This window comes from Falco naumanni, chromosome 5, assembly GCF_017639655.2.
Source record: "Falco naumanni isolate bFalNau1 chromosome 5, bFalNau1.pat, whole genome shotgun sequence".
Lineage (NCBI taxonomy): Eukaryota > Metazoa > Chordata > Aves > Falconiformes > Falconidae > Falco > Falco naumanni.
Window position 1 is genome coordinate 74,202,717 of NC_054058.1, and position 25,589 is coordinate 74,228,305.

At 38.0% G+C, this 25,589-nt stretch overlaps 1 protein-coding gene across 1 annotated transcript in view; it reads left to right on the forward strand.

The window, feature by feature from the left end:
- The window catches only part of SEMA3C (semaphorin 3C), a 122,717-nt gene that overhangs the window by 43,796 nt on the left and 53,332 nt on the right, over window positions 1-25,589 (forward strand). Inside the window, exon 3 of the mRNA XM_040596334.1 lies at window positions 23,516-23,676. Within this exon, the coding sequence (XP_040452268.1) occupies window positions 23,516-23,676 (161 nt within the window). The remainder of the gene's footprint in view (window positions 1-23,515; window positions 23,677-25,589) is intronic.

Consider the following 25,589-nt stretch of genomic DNA (forward strand, 5'->3'; position numbering starts at 1 on the left):
TATATGCACAGGACAGAAAAAACTCACATGGCCATTAAATCATTCAGTATTCCTTATTGTTGGTTAAGTTTTAAAGAAGTTCAACACACAAATATAGAACATCTTCACAGCGCAGTCAAGTGTACAACAATAGACTTAGCTTCTTTGGAGAGTTTTCCCTTTGTTTGTTTGCTTGCCTTTTTTTTGCTGACACTGAAAAATAAGAAAAATACTCCCAAGGTTTTTGTGGGTTCTCTGTGCTCGGTAGCTGTAGAGGCTTAACGTGCTATTTTTGGTTGAATACTGCCTTACAAAAGACCAGTGAATAATAACAAATATGCTACTTCTTTGTCATCATTGTTTCGAAAGGTTAGTTTAAAAAGGTTTCCAAGGACGTGACATTTTTCAAGGGTGATGAGTGGGCCTTTTTTAATGAATTACAACATTAAAAGACCAAAAAACCTTTTCCAAACATCCAGGCCTCTGACTTTTTGAGGATTCCACTTTTATTTTGAGCGTGAGAAGCAGCAGATATTTGTTAATGGTTACAGATTATTCCAATGTAATAGAAATCTGTGTCCACATGCACAAGTTATACCATTTAAAACTATTCTGCTGCAGGTTGTGCTTGTTGATAATCTGCTGCACTGTTAGCATATAAATATGTATTTTGGTCTGAGTGCTGTGCAGCTAGTGTACCTATTACAAATCCAAGCAATAGAAGAGAACAAATGAGGAAAAATCTGAATGTCCAGAGCATTAGCTATTAAAATTGATCCATTGACATATTAAGCATTTTCCTTTTAATGTGGTTTCTGTTTCGTTTTGGGTGTTGTGTTTGGGGTTTTGGTTGTTTGTTTTTTGTTTGTTTGTTTGTTGGGTTGTTTGGGTTGTTGTTTTGGGGTTTTTTGGGGGGTGGTGGTGTCATTTTGCTTATTTGTAGCACACATTTTTTCCCAAGCATTTTACCAACTTACTAGTGTTCATCATGAAGGCTGATCTCTGCAATGCTTATTTTCAGTCTTGACAAGTATGGCTGAGAGCACCAGCCAAGGTTTTCCAAATCTTTGTACCTGGGTATCTTTATGTATCTAGATCTGGATAGGTGGCAGATGACATGAACTATAAACCAGTATTACTGACAGGCTTCCAAGTAGATACTCAAAAGCCTCAGAACTCTGTCTTCAATGTCAAAACATTTTTAACTGTAAATATTGCACAGTCTATTTTTCCATGCTTAGCAAATTAATGTGCATTGCAGACAGCCTGAGACATCACTCCACCTTGGTTTTGCAGCTGCTCTGGTTTGCACAAGGATGCTGCCAGCTCTTGAGGCTGTGGATTTAATTGGAGCTGGATCTGCACCCAGGCACACCCAGCTGCTGCCGCTGCAGTCTGGCTGATGGTTCAGAGGTTGACCATCCCTTAAATCAGTAGAGCCAGAGCAAAGTTTGGTGGCTTTGTGCTGTTGCAGGTGCTATCCCTTAGGTGAATTGTTAAACAGAAGCCAGGTTAGCAAAGTTTGAAGACTCCGATATAAAGTGTGAGCCCATACAGAGCTGTGTCAAATCTAAGCCTCTGACTTTTTTGTTTGACCTACCGTCTGCAGCTTTGTTTGGCTTCAGTATTCACCTTTATTCTCATCCCCAAGGTTGAGTGTTATTTGCTGTGTGGTGTGAAACAGCTATTCCCTTGAACCTGGAGCTTGTTGTTGAGAGATCTGTTTGCTGTACTGTGTTCACTCTTCTCCAGGCTATGATTTAAGTCTTAATTAAAGCGGCTTGGGATCCTTGGGGTAGTGTTACTGCATGTTACTGTTTTATTACCTGCTGCAACATAAATGCTGGTTACTACTTTGTAAATTGCTTTGTATACATGATCTAAATTTGTAAATCTAGTACTCAAAAAGGCATGTAAGAAGGTTGGGAGCACTAACCTGATTCTTTGGAGGTGTAGTCCAATTCCTTGCCTTCCACCAAATTGCGTTATGGAACCTACTGAAAACAAATGAATGGTATCCACGTGAATAGTTCACATCATATTCTGCTCCTAAGTGCAATTACAAAGAAAGGACAGTAAGTTTTATGCTGAAGCAGCTGATCTGATCACAGAAAGGTATTTCAGTCTGGTCAGGCAGGCCATTCCCACCCAAGATTAAAACCTCCAAAAATTAAGCAAGACAATTCCTTTGCTTTTTCCCTGGATGTCTGTAGTGAGCAGGATTACAGCTGTTCCTGGACAATGGCTGTGAGGCTGTGTGCTCCCCTGGAGGGAGAAGGAAATAATTTTGAGAGACAAGAAGTTTATTTATCAAGTGCAATACATGCATTTTATTATTTTTGTATACTATCACTTTTTTGCGCTGTGAACACTTGCTTTATTAGTTTTACCATATTAACTAATGGCTACATGTAATTTTTGCTATTTGAATGCTTTCATTGTCTCATAGCTAGGTTTGCTGTTAGGTAATTATTGGTATTCAGTCAGCCTGGATGAATTGAATTGTTGTACTTAGAAAGCTGAATACTTTATATGGCTTTAACAAATTAATTAAACCCACTGTTATTTAGCCTGCAGGTCTAGCTGTACACAGCTTAATCCTAGGTGTAACAGATACAAATGTATTATGAGTCCATAAAGACCCATATATTTCTAACTAGTATTTATGATTTCCCCACACAGTGTTAGGCAACAAATGAAGCTTCTGTGGAACATTTATGCTGGGAAACATTATCTAAAACCTCATTAGTATGTGGCCTGTTTTTACAGCCCAGTCAGTTGCACTGATGGGAAGAGCCTCAATACAGTCAAGATTTAGTTTGCTGCTGATAAACACAAGTTTGAAGGCCAACTTTCATTTCGTCTGTACTCGGTCCTTTCTCAGACTCACTCCTTCTGCCTGGCTTCAGGGTCACCTTCTCTGGCAAATGTGCATCAATTCACTGTCTCCCTGACATATTGAAAACAATGTTTTCTATTGCATTTCTGATTTTTCTATAGTTTTTCTATTGCCACTGATACTGTACCTCTAAGTCATGTGCTTTATACAGAGATTCATTCCTATGGTCAACTCTTTCCGTGTCATAGTTTTCTGCTGCTTCTGGAGTGATGTGTGCCAGGACGCACTGACTGTCCTGCTGCACTGGGAAAATGAACTTGCAGAGAGACCAGGGTGTTGCACCCTAGGAAGAGCTCAGGAGCGCTTTCTGGAAAGCATGCTCCCTTGCAGAAGTCCTTGGCCGACGTGCCCTGCCCACCCTCTGCAAGTGCCCTGGTGTGTGGGAGGGAACCGTTCACACGACCCTGCCTGTGGAGCCTGATGTGTTCAGGAACAGAAACGTGGGAGGTCTCTAATGGGCTTGGACCAACCCCTGTGTAAGGCTCAGTGTTGATAATTGACTATCTCTTTGTCTGAAGTCATGCTTCAGTTCGTGTCAGAGTAGAGAGGCTGAAAAAGTAACTCTGAAATTACAGAACTTCAGGAAATATCAGACCACTTCCGAACAAACTGGAGGTCCTACCACATTTCCCGTGGGAGTTCAGCTCTTCTTCTAGCTGAGCTATAGAAGAATAGTGGGAATCGACATTCACAGTAAGATTTCAAGGAAGAAATTACCAAATTTTTTTGAATCTTAGCAAGTGGCCTCATTTTGGAGGAATAGAGAAAGTTTTATTGTTTTATTTCACAGAGATTGAGTCATCTTCTTCTATTCTTGCTCATTATGAGAAATAATTTGCTAGTTTCTGTGATTGCTTTATGGTCTTTGCAGTACCAGTAACTTTGCTTTCTTAAATCTTCAACTCCATATCTCCTTTAGCAGAAACGCTCTTGAATTAGATATAGTCACAATTCTGCTCATTCCTATCAGTGTAGGCCAGTGTTTGGCAAAAATTATTGTATTTGTCTCACTACTCAGATTGCTCCGAACACTTCTCATTCTCTGTCAGGCATATTTGTTTGTTAAAAAAATGATTTCTCTGAACTTTTGACTTGTATGATATTCCTCAAGGCAGTGATTTTCTAAGAGCAATGAAAATATGCACATTTCTTCGATGATGTGAAGGAGGATGGCAGGGTTAACTGGAGACCAGCATATCCTGCTGCTTCTTTCTGAGCACACAGGGGCAAACATACCTTCTTCTTCGCTGTCTGAATTTTCTTTGAAACACATCTCTGCTATTGGACATGCCAGTGGCTGTTTCAAAAATTCTTTGACTTTTTGGGCCAAAACCCTTACATTTTGCATTTGGGACATTGACTCGCCAAGATATACATATGTGGCCAAAATACATATTTTTTTAGGGAACTTTAGAACTTTTTCCTCTCCGGATGTGCATCTGGGTTTTCTTTTTCTTTTCTTCCTATTTTTTCTATTGTTTTTGTTTTCAGGGTGGTGATGCGTTTATCCATTGTAATAGCATTCTAATGCAGTGACATATATCCTCTACTAATAGGAAGCAGAAATAACAAACAGCTTTGTATACGTTCAGTGCAAAGCATATTAAGTATAGCAAGAGTAACAAATGTCAGATAAGTCTGAAAACCTAAGAGTTGTCGATGGACTTTGACATCAGTGACAAGCTCTGGAAGTAACAAGCCTTTGCTATTTGACATGCTGTACTTGGAGACTTGTGTGCCGAAAATTGGGTTGCTAGATTCCATGCTTATTTCTCTCTAGAATAGCTGTGTTTGGGTGGGTTTTTTCTTTAAGTTTACAAGTTAAAAGATACTTCTTTTTGCCCACATCAAACTCTCCTTTGTTCCTCAAACATTATTATTAGTAGGTATTACGTGAATATATATACAAGTGAAATATATGCTATAAAAACACAAGGGAGGCATGTTTAGGAGGAAGGAGATGCAGATGGGCTCAGTGGTTGAGTCTTAGCTTAATTTTATATCATGTCAAGGCTGGGAGTGCAGTGTTTTAGCGTGGGCTTTATAAAAGCCAACTTCCTTGTGACAGGTTTTCTGGGGATAAACAACCAACCTATTCTCCCAGGACAGTAAAATTTGAACCTCTTTGGACTGAATCTCATTTAACATCTTGGTCACTGCACAGCACAATTTGAACCCATAAAGTAAAAACAAATTCAGATTGTGTTTCCAGCCATTGTTATTTTTAGTTAAGCCACAAGCCATTAATGGCTGTTTAAAATAAGGGGTTCTGCATTTTTCTCCTCAAGCATGTGCTGTTTATTTGCTACCCTTGCAAGTACACAGCCAGAGTACTTGAACCCTCCAAGGACGTTGGAAAGGCTTCAGAGGAGCCAACTTGTGCTGGGGCTCTGAGAAGGGATCCTGGCTCTGCCACATACAGCCTCCTTGGGGATTTCTGCTCCCTAATGATTTTCCCCTTCATTAAGGAAAGGCCAAGATTCTACCCTTGATCTTACAGGACATTGAAAGTGGGCCTTGGCAGTAAATACTCTTCCAGGTTATGGTCTTGGATGCCTTAACCTAGAAAGACTCTTGAAAATGGCCGTTCTTTAAATGCATCTGAGCAAGGTTGCATTGGGTTAGGAGGAAGAAAACAGTGTGCAAACCAGTTTTCAGTTGTATTGGCAATCTTATTTCTCGAATGGTATTTTCTCCATTTCCTGCTCTCTCTTTGTTCGTTGCTTTTGCCATAACCCTCTTATTTCTTGTTGATTATTTCCTCTGCTGGGATAGGAATACATAATTGTGGCAGCCCAGTGTTTATTTACAACTTCCAGCTGAAATGTAACTTCCCATCTTTCAGTAAGACACTGCTATGTATTTTAAAACACTGACATCACTATTTCCATTTGGAATAACTAACACAATATTTTCATTTCCTTTCTTGTTTTCTTTCTTTTCCCTCATATGTGATTGTCTTTCTTCACTTTCTTTTTTACTTGAAATTAAAAACTGGTCCAACAGAGCATTTAAAGATGCTTAGCTTGCATTTCTGAGAAGTCCTAGTGGAACTTCTTGCATGTTTTCAGTTAAACTCTTAAGTGATTAATATTTTACTGGAGTAAACCATATTATAAGTGTGGCAGATTAAAATCTGCCCCTATTTTCTTCTTGTACCCTGTCTGAATTCTTTAGAAGTTCCTGGTTTATTTAAGTCTTTTAGCCTTGCCCTACTGAAAGTACAGCCACCAATCTTCCAGTGGAATCTTTGAACCCCATTGATTGCAAAAGGACTGAGCACAAGGGTAAAGACTCACAGAGGCTGGATCACTTCTGAAAGTGTGTAATCTCTTTGGAAGAGCATAAAAGGAAGATGGAACTTTTATTAATTAAAGTTGCGGTTTGTTAGTCTCATGTTGCTACTGATTCCTGCAAAAGACGTGCATGACATTGCAGCATTTTAAAATATTTTGCGAGAAAGAGTACATAAGCACTAACCTATGGGCCAGGTGTTTTGAAACATATCCATGATCTTTTATTCAAGGAGGTGTACTTCCCACTTCTTGTGAGATTTCACAGGAAATTAACACCATTAGGTGTGCTCTTATGCAGATCAAGTAAACTGAGAATTATTTGTAAATCGGAGTTAAAGCCTCGTCTCTTTCGACCTCTGTTTCAACTCAATAAATCAAGGCAGGTTCCTTCAGAAGAAGCTTCAGAGGATCTAATCTACTTCCCTGGTCTGTTTAACCCTATGCTTTTTCTCTCTCAGTGAGAATATGTGGAGCTTCTGGAAACTGGGCTCCTAAATTCAGTACTTCAAACTAGATGCCTGCAGCAGACTGTAGGACTTTCTACACTGCCTGATCACTGTGTGGACAAGCACATCTTCTTTGGCTTTCAGTTCACTGACGGAAAAAAAAGGCTAGTGCACACTATGTCTCTACCCTCATATAACCTGGAATTCTTAAAGTGGACCTCCTGAGTCCCCTCTTAATTGCTCATGTATTCCCTGAGTCAGAAAGGGTGATGAAGATGCTGTTTTTTGGAAGAATGCCCTTGGTTTTCCTCCTCATATAAAGTTTGCAGGTCTGCTGTAACTTAATGGCAATCCTGACTTTGAATCTGTGGTTTGTGCTGCCACAGAAAATATTTTTGTTTAATATTCAAAGGCAATTGTTACCTATCACTTCCCTGTGTGTTTCTTGCCTGTTTATTTGATCCAGAAGATGATGCTAAGATTGTTTGTAATCCTAATGTCCACAGAGGATTTGGCTTTGGTGTGAGCTCTTAATGTGGTCAAGTGACTCAGTAGCAATGATAACATATTTATCCTGGATCTCCCAGCAGTGTGAAGCAGACAGAAGGCAACCTGAAGACAAGTTTCCAATAAGAATATTGTTCTGACACTGAGCAAAATGCAAATTAGGAACCTAAAATCTTTCAGCCCAAAGCACTGTTTAAAAATTTATTTAAAAATTAATTAAAAAAGAATAGGTATTTGTATGAACCCACTTCCAAATTATTTAAAACACTATAAAACCTTTTTTTTTTTGTTAATACACTGATATTGCAATAAACTGAAATTATGTAATAGGCAGTCCCTGCCTTTCTGCACAGAGGTTCAGCAGCTGTCCGTGCCCCATCTTGGGGAGTTTAGAATCTAAATAAACAAGATAGACCAAGGCCAGAAGGAGAAATAGACAAATTAAATGGTGTGCCCACAGTCACACAGCTGGCCAGCAGCAGAGCTCACGTTAATCTAAATGGTCCTTGTCACCAGAAGTATGTGTTTTTCCAGTAAGAAAAGCCTGGGTGATGCCAGATAAAAGCTCAGTCAAACTGTAATTTTAGGGGCAAGACACAGGCGAAAATGTGTCAACTTAGTGAATTCACAGAGACAAAAGATGTAGGAGCATCGTCTGCTGTGTCATGAAATGGAACCAAAAATAACATGTCTCTTATTACAGTGTGGTATTCTGACATACACACCCACAATAATTAAGTGCTTTTTACCTTGACGTATAGCAAAAGACTGTTAATATTTTGTCTGTTCCAGAATGGTAAAGCACATTTTAATGCCCTCATATCTTAATCGTCAGCAGCTATTTTGTGCTTTTTCTATGATATTTTTTTTCAGTACTGAGGCAACTTTGTTTAAATACTTGCTCATTTCTGATTAGAATGCTTTTCCCAAGGCTATTGACATAGTTTCCTTTGTTCAATTAAATCTAGCCAAGTACTAATGTACTAATGTTTCCTGAGTAACAGTATCATTACAGTAGAAAAACCAGTTCAAACAAATTACACTCTATATTCACTTCTTAAGCACACATCCACACACTCCCACTATTAATTAATGTAATTGATAAGTCTTATTTTAATTAAAATAATACGATAGTGATAAATAGCCATGTCAGATATTTAAAATACCATACATGAACAACAGAATGGATTTTTGGTGTCAGCTACTTGAAGCAGAATTTTTGCAGGATATGAATAATTTGGGGGCCAAGGCAGAGCACACAAATTGTCTTTTAGCAACTGCTTTTTATGATTGTGAAAAAGAAATGTTTACCAATGTTTGGAAACATACTATAGTTCACACTTGGCCCTGCACTGTCTCTCATCTCAGCTGATGTGCACAAGTTCATACCAGCCAAAAGCATAGTCCTTTGCCTTATTAGAGACCTGGAGAAAGGAAAGCAGAACTGACGGAGAAAAACTGTATTAATTATATGATCTGCACAACGCTCTTTGTAAACAGCATCGAAGTATCTGTAATATGCAGCCTGAATGAGCTTGCAGACATCTATTCACATGATTATTTTTTTGCACCTATGAAAAGTCACATTCTGGTTGCTTCTATAAATAGTGTTTTCAGGACCTTTGATTTGCATTGGCTTAGTGTGTGATGGGCAGGTGGATATTAGGTGGCATTTAGTGTTATCAGGGAAAGAATGTAAATGTATTCCAATTGCAGATATTGTGTTTTCTTCCTTCCTGTCCTCATGGTGTCACTTGCTTTCTAACATGATAAATCCCAGTTAATTTATCACACTTGTGTCAGTGATTTTTTGTCCTGCTTGGAGGTTTTTGTTGCAATTACAATTGAGTTCAATATATTTATGAGGGATTAGATCTTTTTTATTTCAGTGGCCGAAATTCAATCATTGATACAAATGAAAAACCCCTTGGTTAACTGTTTTCTGGTTTGGTTTTTTGTTTTTGTTTTTGTTTTTGTTTTTTTTACTGTCACTGTTACACTTGTTTCTTGAGCTACCAGTGAGGCAAAGTTGTGTTTTTATCATACTGAGGAAATTCAAGTACTTCTAGTGTTGTCTTCTAAACGTTAACATCTAGTCTGAGTTAATCATCCAGAATACAATTATTAAACCCCTGAAAACAATTATGTTATTTGTCCCTTCTTCAGCAGAATAGTCATGGGTTGCTAAGGTTTCCCTTTTCTTATATCCAAGCCTAAAGTACATGGTCCTAATTGTCTTGTCATGTTTTAGGCCTGAAGAAGGTGATGTATTTTCTGGCAGTGCAGGATTTGTGACCAATTCATTTGGTATGAGGAACACTGATGGATGAACTTCTTTGTGTGTACTTTGTCTTGCAAGTTGTAAATCATTAATTATTTGTTCTATGTTCTTATGTTTCTGGACTATCGTGCCTTGATTTCATGTGATAAAGGAACAGGTCATCTGATAGGTAGTGACAAGTCCGGGACAGCCCACTTTGCCTCCTGTGATCAGGCTCAGGAATTAAGACTTCTGAGCATAACAATACCGTAGCTGCATGATCATTTCACTGCAGTGCACGTAAACCAGAATGAAGTATGAAAGGCAAAATGTTTTTCACTGGACTCCAGAATGTTTCCTTTGTTATGAAATCATCAGGTATTGGTGAATTCTTTTGGTAGACCTATTTTGGAATATAAAGTGTCATTGCTGTACTGAGGTTACTGGTAGAAGAGATGACAATAGTTGTGACATGCACGAAGCTTGAGTAAGGGAAGTATAGTCCAGCAGGGAATTATAACCAGGGACATATTCAATACACCAGTTGCATACCTAAACTGGCATGTAGGTGGGAATTAAGAGCCTAAATTCAGAATATTCATTCAGGAAAATCCAGCCTAGCTCATATTCAGAAATTTTCACAGATGAAAACTCTACTACTGGGCATGTCCTGCTCAGTGTTTCTCTTTGCATTGGCTAGGTGGAGGTGGCTGCCTGAGGTTTATTGGCATGCAGAACAAAATAATTTCTTTGCATAAATTCTTTGGAGAGCCTGGTCAGGCCTTACCAACCTGCACCAAATGGTGTATGGTAGCTGTAAAAAATGACAGAAGGCCAATGCCTAAAATATTCCTGCAAGTAGCTGTATAATTGTGCTCTCCTCAGTTCTGCTTTAGAGTTGCTCTACCAGAAAGAGAGTCAGACAGGTATTGCAAAGCTAAGAATCACATTTCTAAGAATTATTTTCTGCACTCTAACTTAGTGTTAACAGCAGGAATAGAACACAAGTGTCTGAACTTCTAGGTCATTTCTCACCCTGAGCTCATATTTCAAGAGTTTTTGAAATTTTACTTGCAGCCAACTGGTAAATTTGGTAAATTTGGAGACTGCATTTCTCACAGTTGGTTGGAGAGCTAAGAATTGATTCCTAATTCTTTAACCACATTTTATGCCAGTGGTTCTCTGTTGATTTTATTGGTATCCAGTCTGGAACATTTTTAGCAATGCAGTGGAAAAGCAGCTCAACAGATTACTGGTCAGTGACAATAAAACCCAGGGCTGTGTAAAGTGTTGAAATTCTCAGGCTAATGATATTCCCATAGAAAGAGTAGATTTGATAACTTTTGTAGCACAAATCTCCAGTTTGTAGCATAATTGGTAATATTCCAGCTTTACAATAGAGTGCCACCAAAAATACATAAAAATAAGTTGAAATTATTTATTCTACACTCAGTATATATCTGATGCAAGAGACCCCTGCTTCTAGGAACTTCCAGCAACAGTGAACCACCCATTAACCCAGCACTGAATAGTAAACAGAGCCAAGGAAGAGGAGTAGCTATGAAACTTCAGTTTAACAAAGGTAAAACTTTATAACTGATAAACAGTTGAAGTATACCTTAAAATGCTATGAAGGTGAAGCTATTTAAGGGACCAACTCAAAATGCGTCTTATATAATAGTGAAAGCCCTATTAAATAAACACCAGCTAAAAGACTTAAACCTGTTAAAAAGATTTTGCATTCAAGTTAAGAGTTCAAAAGGTCACTGTTTGGCATTCCTCTTCATGGGCAAGTCTAGCGAAGTTAACATGCCTTTAGCAAACAAATTCAGATTAAAAGCTATTCAGAACTGTCTCTATTTACTCTGTCACAATCACATGGTAGAGATTTCCTTTCTGCTACAATAGAATTCATGACATTATCTATTTAATGGAGCTGAAATGGATTGTGCATTAAGCAGTGTTACTTTATATGACACAGAAACACTAAAGCATGTGTACCTGTAAAATGGAGTGATTTAAATGTATTATGCATTTATTTATATATTTAAGCCTAAATGGTTAGGAGGAACATGAATTAGAATAATACCTGGAACATAAAAATGCCTTTCATTTTGTATTTTTTTAGCAAACATACATTAGCTGAACTTGATAGTAATTCTGAAAGACAGGTAAGTGTTGTTATAAACATACAGCAGATGGTTAAACTGACATAAATGGAGGGTGAGAGATTTGTTCAAGGTCAGAGAGCAAGTGCCCAGGAGTTTTGACTTATAGTTCCCTGTTCTGATCATGAAACAAATGTCCTTTGTTCTAGATACTTGTAGATCATGCTTTAAATGAATAGCCACGATTGCAGTGCATACACAAAGGACACAATCTATGAATTCTGCTTTTAAATTTAGTGCAATTTTTATTTTGTTTCAGGGTCAAGGACATAGAGTTATATACTGAGGGCACTTGCAGCATCCTCTGCTACACTTAGTAGTTTACTACAGAGATAAGTGGTTGACTGTGCTTGATTTCTATCCCTTACTGGCCACTACCGATTCCTATTCTATACCTGCAGTATGCCAATTTTAATCTGTCAGGAATCTAAATACCCTTCAGTTTTGGATTGCTGTTTGAGTCCTTCATTCCTTGAACCTGCTATTTCTATGCTGAACGTGTAAGAGATCCATGTAGTACTTTATCAGAACATGTTACTCATCTTGACTTTTCTGCCTTTTACCTGGAAGCAATGATTTATATTCCTTTTTCTCTTTGCTGATGTTCAGCACATACAGATGCATTAATAGACCACTCTTATTAGAGCCTGCCATTATCTAAAAGCAGTAGTGTTGTAATTGTGACATGTTTCATAACACAGTGGAATATGAACAAGTATGTTTCATCAGGGGGAGGGAGGGAGGCGTGTTGTATCTGTGGAAATGCAAGAGGGGGAATTCTTATCCTTTTTTTCCTTCTTTTTGCCAAATATTAAGTGGTCATCCTGTCAAATAAATATGGCAAGTCTAGTTTAAACATGGAGTGAGTGACTGCAGAAGGTTTATTTACTTAAATGGCTTCCCTTTCAGATGAAATCTAAACAGAAAAGCATAAAAGTTATCTCTTAAATCCAAACCAGAGTTTTGGCTGAGCTTATTAAGTCTGAAGAGTCTGGACTTAAAACAAACAAACAAACAAACAAAAAACCTCTGTTCTTGCATGTGAAACACACTTGAAATAACTTCTTCCAGCTATTTAATTTTAATTTCAAAGGCTTTTTTGTACACTACCAAGTGCAACCCAAAAACAACCCAGTCAAATGAATACCAAACTTCTACCTCCACTTTACATATGTAACTCACAGAGTTTATGTGACATGTTTTAAGTAAAAAAAGCAAAATGCCAGCAGAATAGGATTTAGAGTTGAGTGGACTCTAATCCAGCAGGCTATGCTTAGCCCACTAAACATGACTTTTATTGTGCACCCAAATACCAGCTGGTGATCACTTGAAGATTGATGGTAGCATGCAACTCTGGAATGTGCTCCTAAATTTACTCTTTGTGTCAGTCTTCGTGGCGCGAAAAAGAGTGAAATATGGCTACGTTCTGTGTGTTGAAACAGCAAGCATGCTACCCACCCTGCAGGGCTTGAGCACAGCACTCCTGTTCCCACTGAGCCAGCGGGAGGAACAGCCACATCTCACAAATGACATCTTAACAGTGACAGACCCACTTCCATCTTCCAAATCTGTACAGAAATAAAGCTTAAATAAAATTATTTTCACTGCAGATATACCTGGAAGTATTTTGGTTTTAAAGTTGACATTAAAAAAAAAGCCCTAAGTCTTAATTCATTTAATATTGAAAGTACTTACAGCAATCCTAGGTGTTCAGCCACACAAACAGTGAACACTGATGATGAAATTAATAATTTCCAGTTGTGTCTAATCTCAGAAGTCCCCAGGGGGACGTGGCCAAACCCTGTGTTCAGTGAAGCAGGTTGTGGTATTACAGTAATTTGGGGGGAAAAAAAATAAAAAAATCTTTGTGTGCAATCTGATGAAATGACACAGCTATTCCTCTGATGAGAGTGAATGCTTTAATACATTAGAAAAATGTACAATGGAAAAAAACAACAGGAAAATATTTAAGGATAGGCTTGACCTTTGCTCTACTCACAAACCAAACTTGCCTTGGCTTCAGGAGGCATCCCAAACACCCACGTCCAGAAAGCAGCTTGCTTCCTGTCAGTGCAAAAGGCTGGGTGGCCTCTTGGATGCAAAATCAAATTTAATCAAAGAGTCTAAATTAGGCTGCAAAGGGTAATTTAACCATAGAGAACAACAAAGAAAAACAGGAAAAGGAATGAAGAATATTGTGGAGAAGTATTCTACTATTGTAATATCAAGAGAAGATTTGAATAAATACAGTTGTGAAAGAGCTGTGGAACTGAGTGTGGCTGGCTGTTTTGGTAGTTCGTTATCTCCAATATAATGACCCTTCTGGCATCATGTTGGACTAGGGGTTCATTGAAGGTTCACTGAAGGCAGGATGCCATTTGTTGACCTCCAGCTGCTTTGTTTTCTTACATAGTGGAGCAAGAATAAGTGTTTCTTTTATCCTTCCCAGATGTAAAGCAGAGCTTGCTAACTTTCTAGACTTGGTATATAGAGGTGATTATCTGATGTATAGACAAGAGTGTATAACACCATGTATATGCATACCATCGACTGACATACTGATACTGATAGGAAACAAGAAAACACACTAAAAAAGGAAGCAATAGTTTCCAAGTTGTATGTGATACACACCGTCCCACATACCTGTTTCCTTATTTTTGCTACAGACAACTTGGCTTCTTTTATAAGCATCCCTCTGTATTCAGTAATTGTCTGTGTATAAAAATACCACCCTTTAATTCACCAGGCCATTGAAATTCATTTATTAATGAAATTCTTTTAAATGTGAAATGTTGCCCTCCAAGCCTTCATCAGCTCATAGCTGAGTAGATTTTACATTATTTTACTGAAGAATTAATCAAAGCTAAGCACTTGGGATTTAGCTTGATCTCTTTATGCCTGATGTTTGCTTGATAGCTAATCCTAATTTGATTAAAATGATGATGATAATAATAATAATGAAACTGTAACCAAGCCTGCATATGCTAAGTTGCCCTTTTTTATACAGAGTAGGGGTGAGAAGTGACTGCTGAAGAAAGGACCAATATGTTTTAAGGAGATCTGTGGATAAAGTGGCATGGCTAAAATTACAGCTAAAGTTGGTGACATCAGTAAAAGCAAGGATTACTGCAGCAAGGGCAGCAATGCCAATCCCAGACACACAGAAATGGGCTGAATCGCTGGAGAGATTGCTCTTTGAAGGAGAGAAAGGGATGTAATGAAAAGGGCTCCTCTGCCTCACCACAGTGAAGTGGGTTCTTACTTTATTGCAGCAACCATAATGAAATATTTCAGTGGTTGAGCTGTGTTTTCTCAATGAGATTTTATTAGCTCTGGCAACAAGAGTAATTCTGCAGCTTAGTGACAGTATGTTTGGAGAGAAAAAGAAAGACTGCGCATGTGAGTTGATGTGAGGAGCCTTTTCAGTCAGAAGAGGAGTTAAGAGACTACTATTATACTGCCATTATTTAATGTGTTAATTATTTTTCAACATTTGATAGTCCTGCACTACAATTCAGAGGTAGGGTTGTCAGTACATCAATGAAAATGCATTAACACCTCAAAACTACACATTTGGGGAGTAGCTGCCTCTTTCAGTTTTGCAAAGGGCAAATTACGTCTTCACAGTCTACAGGCTACCTCAGTAAATGTACAAAATACATTATACTCTGAAACAGAAAGGTAAACTTGCAAAAAAAGACAATTCTAGCAGTAAAGCAACCTACCTTTAATTCAACCTTACTTACACTCTCCCTGCACTTCTCTCTCCCTCCCCAGTATTCAGAAATGCCCCCCTGATACCATCCGCCATGCGTTTGTAGAAAGTAAATAGTCAGATATTCAAACATAAGCCTAAAAAAGTTTGCTTTTATCACAAAAATAACAGCCTGAATGAGATGCAAAAGTAATGAAAAGTCCACTCAGACCTCATTCTTCTCCCAGAGGTCAATCTGTGGTAAATGGGATGAAGATGAACAAATTGGGAGAACAGCTCACAAGTCTCACATTATTGCCCAGTTCTGACTTGGAGAATAGCACTAGCTTCAGATTTACTTAGTTTTTCAGACAGACAATTACAATAAATCACTTTCTTCCAATTCTCATATCTTTCTTTAAATTTGGATCAAAGAATTTTGGTGTCTGCATACAGTCAGGACTTCAGCTGGCCAGTTAGTCTGATAGCTACTTGGAACATTTCTCTGTGTGACTGAGCATCTTGGGAGAAAGCACAGCCATTCCTCCAGTGACATGATTGCTGGTCCACTAGAAAAGAGAGTGCGAGAGAAAATGAGAGATTACAATGAAAAGATATACTGCTCCCAGAAGAAGTAAAATTATGTGGAATTTTTCTGACTTCACGGGTGTGGTTTTTTTCTTGCTCCATCTCAAAAATAATGTCATACTTGGCAACCAAAAGCTTTGCACTCCTACATCTGGAAGACAAAACCATCCTGAGTGCCAATGTCAAAGCCACTGTGTGCACCCAGGCTAGTGGGTGAGACGGGTTGAGCTTGTGCAGCCTTAGGCGATGTGGCGAGGACCCTCTCCCATGTCTCTTGGAAAGAAACAAAAGGCTAAACTCTCTGTAACTGTACAGGCTTGGAAGCACGCAGTTTACAGCTCTTGGAGAGCAGTTTGCACAACACAGAGCTGTTACACACAAGCTCTTTATAGACAAGACACGGAGAAGACTGACTTCCATCTGATGTGGCTAACTCAGCTGCAGTAATCTTAAACCCAGCTGGCCTGTCTTTACGTGTCTCCATGCTTGCCAAAGTTGTCCTTTGGTTTCGGGACCAAAAATGAGAGCAAAGCCTGGACAGGATAATAATAAGCAGAAATGAACATGGTAGTATTTGGAAAAGCAAATATCTTCTGGAAAGTTCTGTAGAGTAGCAGTATTTGTGGCATCTGAAATAAACCCCACAAATTTCGATTACATAAAGGGATAAAGTTGATGACCAGTAAATTAAAATTGCACACTACTTATTAAAAAATAAGAAGCCTGCTTTTCCATGTTTTTATTGAAATACCTATACAGACTTCAGAAAAGTTACTGCAGGTTTACAGTGAGTTAAGTGGAGGAATAATCTGAAAATTATGCCTAGAACTGTCTACAGCCTAGTGAGACTGGCTGAGCGGAGGGTGTGGGTGGTCCTGCATGAATCTCAATGAAGGATTCTCAATACTGGACTATTTGGCAAGACTTGGAATAGCTATGCAACTGCAGCTTGGAAAAAGTTGACATATTTTTGCTCTGTTTTGGAGTGGGGCTTCTATTGCGGAATGTGGTATGATTTCATCATGACAATAGCTGTGTAAGTAAAAAAAAAAAAAAAAATCAGCATTTTAATAGTGTCTGTTCTTCATAACGTAAAGCTTCAATAAAAATGCACTTAACCTTGAGGTGTATGTTGGGTTGATGAATGTGCCATGGGCCCATGTTAATACGTTTTGCCAGACACAAGTAAGTGACTTTCGTGTGTTTGCCTTTGCTTGGAAAACACATTCCTTCTGCACAAAACTGGCAGCTGCCCACACCTTAGTGGGTCTGCCCCTCCCTCATTCTTCAAAGTTGCAAATCAAAGATGAAAAATTCTCTGATACTTTTTGATATTTTTAATAAAACAACACTCTGTCATGAGTGATTCCCCTTTCAGTACAACTTTTAAAAAGCCCCAAGATCAAAAGCCAGTTAATACTCCATTGTAATCTTTTTAATGTCTACGAGTTACCAGGATTTTAGGGGTTCTGTGTGTCTTGTAAAATGAGGGCTCATCTACTGACATATGTGAACGCTCTGCTTAAGGTCAACTGTTAACTGGTATGTCTTTTCCTATCAACACATGGTCCCCTTCACAAAGAGCTATTGAGTGTTTTACTGTTCCTAATGTGTGTGTTGAGCTGCTCAAGGAGACAAATTGTTCTTCAAACATGCTAGAGCTACCTCTGGGCCTGATTCTCCAAAGACTTCACCTTGGTGCTATTATTTCTATTTATAAAAGACTGCACAATCTCAATCCAGTGATGCTTAAATTCCATTTTCAACTCATTTAGCAAATATACCAAAAAGTATTCAAGGTGTATATTTAAACCAGATCATATTTAGGTATTGTTGACATATCCATGTTGTTTACTGTCATTCCAAACAGCAGTTAAGTTTCCTTCTACCAAATTATACATTTTAGCTCTGGGCAAAGAGGGCTCCTGTTTCAGCCTGTACTATCTATCTAACTCCCTTCCTCCCTATCCTCCAAGTGATCTTGTTAATTAGTTAGCCTGTGATTTTATGAGCACTTGTAAATCTATTTTCTCCTTTCACACTTTTTTTTTATAACAATGCCATTAAACCCCTTTCAGATAGATTCAGAAGCTAGCAAGTGCGCACATCTGTGATTTCCAGTCCTTGTAAGCCTATTAACTCCTTCTAGAAAAAGCCAAATTTCATTGTAACAGCATTAAAAAAAAGTGCAGACTTCTCATGCATGAAGAAGAGCTAAAGAGATAAAGAAAAGGTCAAAAGGTCCACCTGAGCTTTTTGGGCCCCATGTGGTTAAGGCACACAAGGGACTGACTAGTAGCACATCTGGCTGCTTATGGCCAAATGACCACATACCCATTTATAATCAGCATCACTTGAGAGCTGGCTGAGGCTTGGTGTTTAGTTTGAACGCTGCACGAGCAGTGGCAAAATGCTTTAACAGCTCTCTTATCTTACCCCGTTAAGTAGAAGGAATCAATACAGATTTCTTCAAAGAAAAGGAATATCGACAGTGCAAAGGTGACTCGTTCTGAAGTTTTGAAAGGATATATTCAGACTTAATTAGTTCTCTTGCCATACATAAAATTAAACAAGTAGTCACATTGTGGGCTTGCAGAGTTGAAAAGCAATATGCATACTTTTTCCACAGGTACTATGTAAACTATAAAAATATTACATTTATTTCTTCCATTTCTTTACACTAAAAGATCAGAAATAAGGCCACAAAAACAACAGTCAAAATTATTAGGTTCCTATGAAACCTGATACCTTTTAACTAAATCTTTTCAAATAATTTCTACTAATAAGGTACATAGTAGAGAGGTTAGTCAGTGCAAAGTTAAAAGGAAAATATTTAAACTGAAATAAAACAAAGCTTTTTTTCTGGCTGAAGGATTTTTTTAAAAATTATTTTTTGTAACTTTGCAGATAGGTCTGATTCCACTTACATTTTTAAAATGTATAACCATTCCTTGTAACAGTAGCAATGTTAGGTACAGTCTCTCTCTAAATTTATATGTGCAGATTACTTTTTCACCTGATCACAAGTTACCTCTAAGTAAAAGGGTGCCATTTCCATTTGATGCTTTAAGCAAAACCATCATTTTATTTAACTATTTATTTCGGGGAGTGAGAGGGAAAATAGAAAATTGATTTCATTCCAGTTACTAAAAGGTGAGATTTTACACTGCAGTTTTACATTTGGCATGGGCTGGCGTATTTGTTGGCACAAACTGAAGGCTTAATGAGGCTTAAGAGAGTCTCACAGCCTCCTTAACCAGAAGCTAACGCTGTCAAGCCTATTGCTAGGTGTACACAAGGCCTCTTGTTTGTGCACTCCATGCCCCATGAGGGAATAAAATAAAACGACATTGTACTGCTGACTTCCAGATCGCTAAGGCTACATAAAATCCATGCCAATTTTGGCAGGTTCCCTGGGGAGATGTAACCCATCTTTCTGGAAAGCTATGTGTTCCCCTTCACTGTGGTGCAGCGTGTGAAACTGGGCTGTTATGCTTTACTCTGCTTTTTTTGAGGCACATACCCCAAATCTCTGCTTCTGCTCTGAACTTCCCCATAAACAACCTTCTGAGACTGAATCCTTATGCCAGCAGGAAAGAGGAGGAAAACATAGTATTTCTTCTACTTTACCACAGGGGATCCTAAATTAAAAGCTTGACAGAGCATCCTAGATTTCCTTTAAGAAGCCCTGCTAGGCTGGAAGCCCAGGAGGGTACAGTGCCACAATGACTGCATGCATTCTGACATATCATCGTTTATCCACAACCTATCAGTAGATAAACTCAGTGCTTTGAGCTTGGGCTGGAGATGCTTGCATACCATGGCTGTAGCTTACCAGACTCTGCAAGGTCAAGATATTTCTTGATTATAGTGAACTTTCAGTAACAATTAGTTATGGGGGTCTTCAAATAGGAAATAATCATGTTTTGGGAAGGTCCTTCTAAAAATTGTATTAGTTTCAGTAACATATACATCAAACATCCATATTATTAGTATGTCTACCAAGGAAGTTGCTTCTGTTAGCATCTTATCTTACATATTAGGAATTATTACATTCCTTACGTTAGGAAAGTCAGTTTGTGTTTTCAGCATTGTGACACCAGTGAATTTGAATTAAGGAGTGATGAAAGGTTGATGTTGAGTAATTAAATAAGGCATTCAGAGGACTACCTGATGAGCGGATCTAGCTCATATAGCCTCATGCAGGTTAGACCATTTGGGTGTAAGAGCCTGTGTGAGATATCTCCACCTTCCTGGATTTCCAGGCTCTGATAGCTGTAAGTTGTTTTGTTTTGGCCAACCCAATGGGTTTTGAGTGTTGCAAAGGCTTTTTTGATGTTAATAACAGGCATTGCAGAAATATTTTGTTGTTTCTCCGTGAGAACACACCTTTTTTAAAAATAATGCTTGCATTAACTTTTTTTGTGGTGGATTAAAAGGATAATTAAAGGGTAGGTGTTAAACTGTCTAATTATCAGTAAGCTATGCACTGTGTATGGGAAAAAATCCCAGTCACTGGGATCTCCAAAATGTGCAGTTCAATAATAATAATAATAATAGTTCTGGTGAGAGAGTTCACGGAATGCTTTGTTTTTCATTAAAAAGGACAAGAGCTATATAACCTGACCTGTAAGATCAGATTTCTAACACTAAGAATCAAGTCGGTATTAGCCTTATCATTGAGAAAAAACAAAACTAAATTCAGTGACTGATGAAAAAAGGGTGAATATAGTTTATTCTTCTATCACTAAGGGTGACGGTTATTTGCATATGGAATATATTATAATCTTTTGGTTTATTGTCAAATAAAATCCTTAATATTCAGAGAGAGCTGTCCACAGCTTCATTCTCCATACAGGGTTTACTGGCTTGAATGGTTAAATTCCCAAAGTATGGAATAGAATTTGCTTTGAAGGCCAGTGAACGTTTACATTTTTGTACAAAAACTTTTGGAGGTGAAAAGGAACGTGGAAGACCTTAAAGCATCGTTCCAGCCACTGCTTTTTCCAAGTGACAATACCCAGATAGTAAATCTTTAAAAAATCAGATTTTCTTGGGTGATTGTGTGGTAAATTTTGTTAAAAGAAAATTTTATCATTTTAAAATTCCCTCTGTAGTTGCTTGTGTAGCCCTAAGAGGCTAATAAACACAAAGGTTCAGCACTGAAAGAAATAAAACTAATAAATCTGTATGAGAGTATTTGTTTCAGGGCTTTCCTTCCTCTTACAAATGGTGTTGAGTTTCCATAGTCTAGTAACATGTCATAAGGTATTCTCCTCAGCAGCAGCTTGATGGAGACAGATACCCTTCAGGTACCTTAGAAAGAATAATACCATTTCAAAGAGGCTAAAAATCCAGGAAAATAATGGATTTTAATAAACGCAAGTTGTGAAAATCAAATATCTGTTGCTATTTTTGTCTCTTGATTAAAAACAATCCTCATGATCTTGATTATCTTTTATGGCAATCATGGTTTATTTATTACCAATTGTTGTCAGTGACTGAGGCAATAAGGAGGGGCACTATATTTACTGTACTGAATGCTCACATTCACCCAGTGTTGTGTGGGAAACTGCTGTCTGCCCCAGGTTGTCTGTGCTGTCCGAGTATATCACGTATAGGGTTATGAGAAGGTTCATTTTCACCTTACAGCTGCCAAATATTACAGTAATGTTAATAAGGTCACCAGGAAAAGGGATGAGTGCTAGCTTCTCAGGCTTGTTACGAAAGGTCAGTCTAAGAATTTCAGAGCGGGCAAAGAGGCTGCATTTTAATGGTACTATGATGGTGAGTCTCCCAGGTGTTTTGAAAATCCTAGCTAAAAGCTTACAGGAAGGATTTTTTTAATAAAGTAAAACAATTGATTTTTCAAGCACTGAAGAAAGACTTCTGAAAGTGGTGTGGACAATTTTCATATATATATTTAATGAGCACAGTTTCAGTTTAAGCTTTTAGGCACAGATTATAAATCTTGATTGTATGTTTATCTTTTGTTGAGGGACATATGAAATAGAAATATTATTGGTTATCTTTCTCATATTGCCATAAATAAATAAATGCATGTAGGCAACCCTTAGCCCCTGAAAGCTGTCACACGTCTAAGTGAATCAAAACATCATCTTGCAGTAACTGAAGATATTTTTCATGATAAAATCATGATAAAAATTAAGTGGAGTTACATATCATGTTTATTAATGCAAATTATATTCTGAGAAGTGTTCTCTCAATCATTAGATCTCTAGTAGACAGATTTAAATCCCAAGACTGCAGCCTTTGCATCTATGTTGTCTACAGCCTCTCAAAAATTGAAGAAAAAATTATGCTTCAGCTAAATATGTGTTTTACAGAAAGTGCATGCTTTAGACACACTTTTTGTTTTTTTAACAGAGCACATACTCAGATAATTATTTTTTTTTAATTTTGTTTTCCAAAGTATCGTTAGCTCACATTAATCTAGTCATCTAAAAGGCTTAGATAACTAACTTGGTATAAGACCATCTACTGTTTTCTGTAGGGAACTAATGAGCAAAACCTTTGCTTTTAGCAAGTAGTAAACCATACTGTCTCAGACAAACAGTTTACAAAAGGTGTGTGTACTCAGTTCTTAGATTTATGAATAAACATTATAGCAGGCTTCATTTTTGTATGTACTGTGTATTTGCCACACTTTTAGAGTCACAGGGAACACAATACGTTAGATATTTGAATAATTTATTATTTATTATTATTATTTTAAATATTAATTAATAATTAATAATTTATTATTGAAGTTTTATTTTCCTATTCTCAGGTCTTGAGAAATATCCATTCTGTTAGTACGGAAAAGAAAAATAATCTGAGTGGTGGCCAAAACATATTGGCCAAGCAAAGACAGAAAGGCTGAGCTTTCTCAAGGGCAGCAAGTAATGCTTCTGTTGTAGATGTTTGTGCTATTCCTGCACTACTGAGATCGAAGGATGTTTTTTGCTTCACTTCGTTGGAGACAGCTTTATGTGGAAAAATGGAGCTAATCCTATAGTTCTGATAGTTTGGTCCAAGTCCCATAACCAACTGAATAGATGGACACACTGCCCATGGAAGATGGTTGGAACTAGATTATCATTAAGGTCCCTTCCAACCCGGTCCATTCTGTGATTCTATGATTTAGGATTGATGGAACACATGGGGGTTTTTTCTTTTAAATATACATGGTGATGAAGAAGTAAAAAAAAAAAAAAATTGACCTTGAAAAAGATAAAAAAACAGTGAAGCCTTCTGTTAGGAAATTAAAGTAAACTATTCTTATGTAGTTTTCATTGATCTTGTGGGTTTTCTCTGCCATAAACTTCAAATTATATTGAACATATTGATTAATTTAATATATGACCTTCCTTAAAAGCCAAAGCTGTAAATAATCATATCCATTAAAATAAGAATTAATTAGAGTAATAACAGCAATGCCTGATTTTTATGAGATATGACTAGCTACTTAATGTAAAAAAGAATTGCATTCAAACTGGGAATGGAAAATTTGTTTTAACTCAATGATTGCATTATTACCAACTGTCTGATGAGGGTTTTTCTTTTCTTATTGACCTCACTTGTTGTTGAAAGATGCCTATTTTTAGAAAGAAATGCAGTTTTGAAGCCAGAAAGGCAACTGAACTGCTTTACTAATTTGTTGTCTCTATTATTTCAGAGCTGCAAGAAACGAAGACCTCTGAACATCACAGAATATCCCACAGTCCTCTGGATTACAGGATATTATTAATGGATGAAGATCAGGATCGGATCTACGTGGGCAGCAAAGATCATATTCTGTCTTTAAACATCAATAATATAAGCCAGGACCCTCTCAGCGTAAGTCCAAGATTTATTATGAAAATTCAAAGTTGCATTACTACGTGCCTTTCTGTTTAAGACAGAAAATGTGTATTTCATTATTATACAGCTAGCAGAAGTCCAGGCCCACACCTTACTGAGTTGTTCATCCTTGATTTATGTGTAATGACAGATGACCAAGCTATTAGTATGGCTGCTTCTCAAACACTGTTTAAAAACTGACCTGTTTCATTGTTTTGAAGCAAGATTCAGCATGGCTTGGCCTCATAAGGAAAATTTGTACGGGTTGATGGGTTTTGCTTCTCTACAAGATTAAAGATCATTCAGAGATGTGCTTTTTAAAGAAGCCTATAAGGGAGAATATAGGTGCTGTCATTTTCAAGCTATAGGGAAAAAGCCAACAGGGACAGAGTTGCCTTTAACCTTCCACTATATTTATTTTTGGTTTTTACTCTGAAGCCTAATTGCTGAACTATTTTCCAATCCTTTGTTATGCCTGTGTCAGCCCTCGCCCTTCAGCTGGGGAGCTGAGACACCCTTTTTTGGGGTTTTTTTATACACTGTGACCCACATCTCCCTCTTGACACCACTTCTTTCCTGGCTGCCTCTCTCACTGACCAAGATGCCATTTTCTAAGGACTCTCTGTGTACCACCTCCCCAAACTGTAGTAGGCAGCCTGTATATTAAAATGCACAAATTATCAAATTTTTAAACCACATTCACAGATCTGTCTCCTGTCTCCCGAGCCAGTTCAAATCCAGCTTCTTGGCTTTTTAAATAGGTGGCCTGCAGAAGTACTTGTGTGCCCAGAAGCCTGCCCGTTAAGATACTACCTCCCTACAGACGTTGCCTTGCCTATCTTTAGATTATCATGGCTACAACATTACCTTAAAGTGTACCACGGAGGCCTCGTTCTATCAAATTCATCTGATCCTTTAATCTATGGGCTTTGTTACTGTCTGTACCTCAGAAGCGCTGAGGGGCAGAGATATCCAGCCTGCAGCAGCAAAGTTAAATGCCTTCCTTAAGAGGCAAGGCTTTTAATGTGTCAGGAGAGAGTGAGGCACCCCGCCAGAGGGTGATTAAGCACAGTTAAATTAGGCTTTGCTCTGAATCACCCTCTGGATATGCCTGTCTACCTGAAGTGATTGTACAGGGAGTCTGGGGAGGCTAGCTCTAACTTACAGGTTTAAATTAAACGCCTCTCATGTGACAGCGTGAACACATCCTTCCTCCTCCTAATGGTGCAGAGATCTTCCTCTGAAACAGGGCCGCCTTCTCGGATCTTAAATAGCTTGTGTGACCTTTTTGGCTAATTGCCATCTCACTAGTGGCCCGGCCACCCGTGTCTGAGAGCTGCTGTGCCCTACCCGGCATGCTCCGGCCTTCCCCAGCAGCTCGCAGGCGGCTCGGCGCAGAGTTGGGTGAGGAAGGCAGGCCTCTGTCACAGGAAATAAATCCTGCGGTATGGAGCTGTGAGACATTTCAACGGCCTATTTAGACCTGGAAAAACAAGAATTAAAAAAATCCACAAAAAGCGAAACCACAAAATGTTTTGGCAGTGAATGTGATCACCCAGTATTGGGCTCGGAATTAATTTCTGCAATTCCCCATGTTCTTTCATTTGTTTCCTTTTTATAACAGATTCACTTTGCTAATCTTACACCTGTATAGAAACCCTATATACATATGCATACGTACCTACAACTCTCTGCATGTATATGTGTATATATATGTACACACACAGAGAGAAATCTTTTAATGTTATTATTTACGTTGTCTTGATGCTAAATGTTCTCAGGCTCTACTGACTAAATATCCAGGTAAAGATTTCTAAATGTCTTTTCTAATTCAAAATCAAAGTAAATAATGGAAGAAGCTCAGAAGCTTTGGAGTTTGAGTATAGATCAGGTAAACATCCAGACATTGG